The 4912-nt window shown below is 38.6% G+C and overlaps 1 protein-coding gene and 1 pseudogene across 1 annotated transcript; one reads left to right on the top strand and one right to left on the bottom strand.

The window, feature by feature from the left end:
• Positions 1-683: 683 nt before the first annotated feature.
• LOC131753538 (transcription elongation factor 1 homolog) lies at positions 684-860 on the top strand. Its single transcript, XM_059058970.2, has one exon. The coding sequence runs from the start codon at positions 684-686 to the stop codon at positions 858-860; it is 177 nt and encodes a 58-aa protein (XP_058914953.1).
• A 2173-nt stretch (positions 861-3033) lies between these two features.
• On the bottom strand, positions 3034-4311 carry LOC131753539 (14-3-3 protein zeta/delta-like; annotated as a pseudogene).
• Positions 4312-4912: the final 601 nt, after the last annotated feature.

Here is a 4912-nt window from a genome sequence, read left to right as displayed (position 1 = left end):
ATGGTGTTTGGAAGACTGGACAGCCACATGCAAAAGAATGAAACTGGACCATTATTTTAGGCCATACATAAGAATCAACTCAAAATGGATTAAAGACTTGAATATAAGACCTGGAACCATAAAACTCCTACAAGAAAACAGGCTATAAGCTCCTTGACATAGGTCTTGGTGATGATTTTTTGGATTTGATACCAAAAGCAGGAATAAACAAGTGGTACTACATCAAACTAAAAGGCATCTGTATAGCAAAGGAAACCATCAACAAAATGAAAAGGCAAACAATGGAATGGGAAAAATTTGCAAATCATATATCCAATAAAGGGTTAATATCCAAAATGTATAAAGAATTCATACAACTCAATAGCAAAAAAGACAAATAATCTGATTAAGAAATGGGCAGGGGATCTGAATAGACATTTTTCGAAAGAAGACACACAGATGGCCAACAGATACATGAAATTGTGATCGACATCACTAATCATTAGGAAAATGTAAATTAAAACCAAAATGAGGTATCACCTCACACCTGTCAAAATGGTTGTTATCAGCTTCTGCTGAGAGCTAGAAGTCACTGTCTCCCGGGTGAACAAGGCTGTTGCAATAAGGGTCAGCAAGTGCAGGTTTGCCCTCCTGCAGACGTGGTGCGCAGAAAGTCAAAACAGAAGCCACCCCCCAAGAAGAAGATGACAGGCTCCCTAGATGCCCAGTTCCCCTGCCCCTTTTGCAACCACGAGAAGTCTTGTGACATGAAAATGGACCAGGCCGGCAACACCGGAGTCATCTCTTGTACCATGTGCCTAGAGGAATTCCAGACGCCCATCACTTATCTGTCAGAACCAGTGGATGTGTACAGTGATTAGATAGATGCCTGCGAAGCAGCCAATCACTAGCAATGCAGAGGACCCACCTTCTTGGCAGCCTCACCTGCTGGGTACCAATCCAGAGATATTTCAGGCTCCAGGGTGTGGGTCCAGGGCCTTTGCAGACCTGTGTGTATGTGGAATTGGCATGGGTGTGGGTGTGAGTGTGTGTGTGGCTGCAGGTGTGACTGTAGTGGTGTCCTCATGGGCATGGAGTAGTGTTGAAGGGTTGCTGGGCTCCAGGGTCCTGAACTGCCTCCCTTCGTTCCAAAAGCCTTTGACTTGCTCCCTCCTCTGGCACCTGGCCCCCTGGCTTTGGGGTCTTGGCTCCTCCAGGGACCTGTATCCTGACATCCTAGGTGAGGGCAAGCCCAGAAGAGGCTGCCTCAGGACTCTCCAGCATCTTCCCCCACCTCACCAGCACTTGTCCATTTGAACTGGATGGACTGCCCATCCTCCTTCCTCCCTTCCAAAGCCTGTGGCCTGGGATTCAAGCCACAGCCCCACAGGCCCCTGGCAGAGCGGCCTGTTTTCATGTTTGGCCACTTTTGTAGAGGAGGGAGGGGCTGGGTTGGGGATAGCTGTCAGTCACCAGCCCTTAAATAAAGCAGCCAACACACACACACACACACACACAAAATGGTTATTATCAAAAAGGTAAGAAATAACAAGCGCTCATTAGGATATAAAGAAAAGGGAATCCCTGTGCTCTGTTAGTGGGAATGTAAATTGGTGCAGCTATTAGGGAAAACAGTATGGCGTTCCCTCAAAAAATTAGAAATAGAACTACCATATTATCTAGAAATTCCACTTCTGGATATTTATCCAAAGGAAACAAAACAATAACTTGAAAAGTTATCTGCTCCCCACATTCATTGCAACATTATTTACAATAGTCAAGACATGGAAGCAAACTAAGTGTCCATCAATGGATGAATGGACAAAGAAAATATGGTATGTATAAATACAATGGAATATTATTTAGCTATAAAAAAGAAGGAAATCTTGCCATTTGCAACAACCTGGATGGAACCGGAGGGCATTATGCTAAGTGAAATAAGTCAGAGAAAGACATACCATACAATCTCACTTATATGTAGAATCTAAAACAAAAATGAATGCATAAATACAGAGAACAGGTTGGTGGTTTCCAAAGGGGAAACAGGGAGTAGAGGATGGGTGAAATGGATGAAGGGCACCAAAAGGTGTGAACTTCCAGTTATAAAATAAATAAGTCATGGGATATAATATATAGCATGGCAACTATAGTTAGTAATATGGTATAAGCATACCTTGTTCTATTGCACTTGAATTTATTGCACTTCACAGATATTACATTTTTTACAAAAATGCAGGTTTGTTGTAATCCTGCATTGTCAGATAATGGTTAGCATTTTCAGCAATAAAGTATGTTTTAATTAAGGTATGTACATTATTTTTTTAGACATAATGTTATTTCACACTTAATAGACTACAGTATCTTATAAACATAACTTTTATATGCCCTGGGAAACCAAAAACTTTATGTGACTCACTTTAGTAATGTTCACTTTACTGCTATGGTCTGGAACTGAACCCACAATATCTCCGAGATATGCCTGTATTGTATATTTGAAAGTTACTAAGAGAGTAGACCTTAAAACTTCTCATCACAAGAAAAAAAAATTATATGCGGTGATGAATGTCAACTAGACACTGTGGTAATTATTTTACAATATATACACATATCAAATCACTATGTTTTACACCTTGAAACTAATGTCATATGTCAATTATATCTCAATTTAAAAAAATCTAATTGGCAATAGCCAAATGATAAAATAGCTAGGAAAAGGTAACAAAAGTTCAAAACCTATACGAAGAAACAACAAAATTTATTTCAGCAAGATAAAATATCTTGTTAAAACAAGAGCTGAATAAATGAAAAAACAAAGCAAGTCTGAATGTAAAATTAAAAAAAAAAAAAGAAAGAAAGAAAAGGGAAAAAGCAGGTAAATTTCTAAATGTTAACTGACTCTATCCCCCTATCATTAAACATAAAAACCTTATAGGAAAAAACAGAAATTCAAATAAAATTAACATATACTTGTCATTAAAAAAATCTATTTGTGTGGCAGTATGGATAACAAATGTGTAAATTTCAGAATGAGACAGACAAAAGTTGGGAGGCTGGTTAATTTTCCCCTCCTTCTCCTGCTTCAGCCTTGTCCACTTGGGCATCCAATGTTCACAATGCCAAGCTGCCTCTCAGTCACTGCATTGTTAGCATGCTGTCTTTGTGTGATTCTTTACTTAACGTATCAAGTTCAGCAATGGCTTCATCAAAAGCTGACAACAATCTAAGTCTATTGACAGATGAATATGGAAAGAAAATGTGGTATACATATACAATGGAATACTATTCAGCCATTAAAAAGAAGGAAATTCTACCATTTGCAAAAACATGGTGGACCTTGAGAGCATTATGCTAACTGAAATAAGTCAGACTGAGAAAGAAAAATATCATATGACCTCACTTATACGTGAGATCTAAAATAAACTCATAGAAACAGAGTCAGAATTGTGGTTGCTGGAGGCAGGGGCATAATTGGGTGAAGATGGCCAAATGGTATAAACTTCCAGTTGTAAGATAAATAAGTTCTGGGGTATAATGTACAACACGATAACTATAGTTAACAGTACTATATATTTAAAAGTTGCTAAGACAGTCAAGCTTAAAGTTCTCATCACAAGGAAAAAAAACTTATAATTATGTGAGGTGATGGATGTTAGCTCAACTTACTATGGTAATCATTTTGCACATATACATTTTTTAAAGCTTTATGCTGTACACCTTAACACATATAGTGTTATATGTGAATTATATTTAAATAAAACTGAATGGGAAAAGAGCTCTTTTTGCAGATTTAAATAAAACTGGAGGGAGAAAGAGCTCTCTTTGCAAGAGAGCAGGCTTTTTCCAGGAAGTTTAGAATTGCACAATAGAACACAGAGAACTTATAGCCCAGACCCAATACGATAGGATGTTTTTGGTTGCATTTTCTGTTTCTGACTTGGAAAGCTTCTTGGTAGGCTTGCTGTGACTGATCCATAATCCTTTCTTGTCATCACCAGCAGTAAACTAACCAAGTAACAGTAGTAGTCTCCTTTCATTCTCAAGTAGAAGACTTTGCTCTGGGTTTGTGAAGCACTGGGGATGAAGAATTTTTTCCAAAAGAGACAGTAAATCATTTGCAGATATCTTGGAGATCACTTTCAATTTTCTCTCTGTATTCTCAAGCCATTGGAACCTTCCATCATTTTCTCAGTACTTGAGACAACCCTCCAAGATGATCTATGGGCTCCAGAACATTTTCATAAGCTACTGAGAGAAGATTAATTTGGCTTCTTGCTCAGTTACAGACTTCATGCAGGTTGCCATGTCAACATATCACTCAGCTTGCTTGCTCAGTTTGGCCTCTGCACCAGCATGTTTTCATCTGTGACTGGAAGTTTGTGCCAGAAGTAGATGGTGGTGGATGGAGAGGAGTCCTGCTGGCTCTGAGTAAAGGCAGTGGCAAGGCTGAAACTGTCCCTGGATCTCGCTGCTCACAGGCTCTGTGTTTCTGTCTTCAATTTGTGGCAAAGTGAATATGAAAGAAGTAATAATTGTGTTACGCCTTGATCCTTAAATTCATTATAGTAGCTTCTTTTTCCTTGTGGAGGATTCCAAACTGATCCTATGAACTCTTGCAGAAATTTCAGCTCAGGAAATGATAAATGTTTATCCCATCACCAACCTCTTTAGTTAATTTTTCTCCAGTCTTTTACAGGGTTTGGGAATAATTCTCACTTATTCAGGTGATTGCCTGGGTTTGACTGCCTTGGGTCTTTCTGCTTCCTTCTAAATCACTTTTACCACAAGTACTGTAACCTCTATAGTTACAACAAAGTTGTATATAATACAACAAAAGTTGTACATAGTCAGCATTTCCTATAATTAATGATATCACTTAATTCTTAAATTCACCTCTGTGGACAAAGAATGTTGCCTGTGATATCAAAAACAATAG

The sequence above is a fragment of the Kogia breviceps genome, chromosome 3 (assembly GCF_026419965.1).
Source record: "Kogia breviceps isolate mKogBre1 chromosome 3, mKogBre1 haplotype 1, whole genome shotgun sequence".
In the NCBI taxonomy this organism is placed as follows: Eukaryota; Metazoa; Chordata; class Mammalia; order Artiodactyla; family Physeteridae; genus Kogia; species Kogia breviceps.
This window is presented reverse-complemented; position numbering and strand designations above follow the sequence as displayed.

Coding starts and splice junctions, on each gene's coding strand:
- LOC131753538 (XM_059058970.2), top strand. CDS start 684: ATGACAGGCTCCCTAGATGCCCAGTTCCCCTGCCCCTTTTGCAACCAC.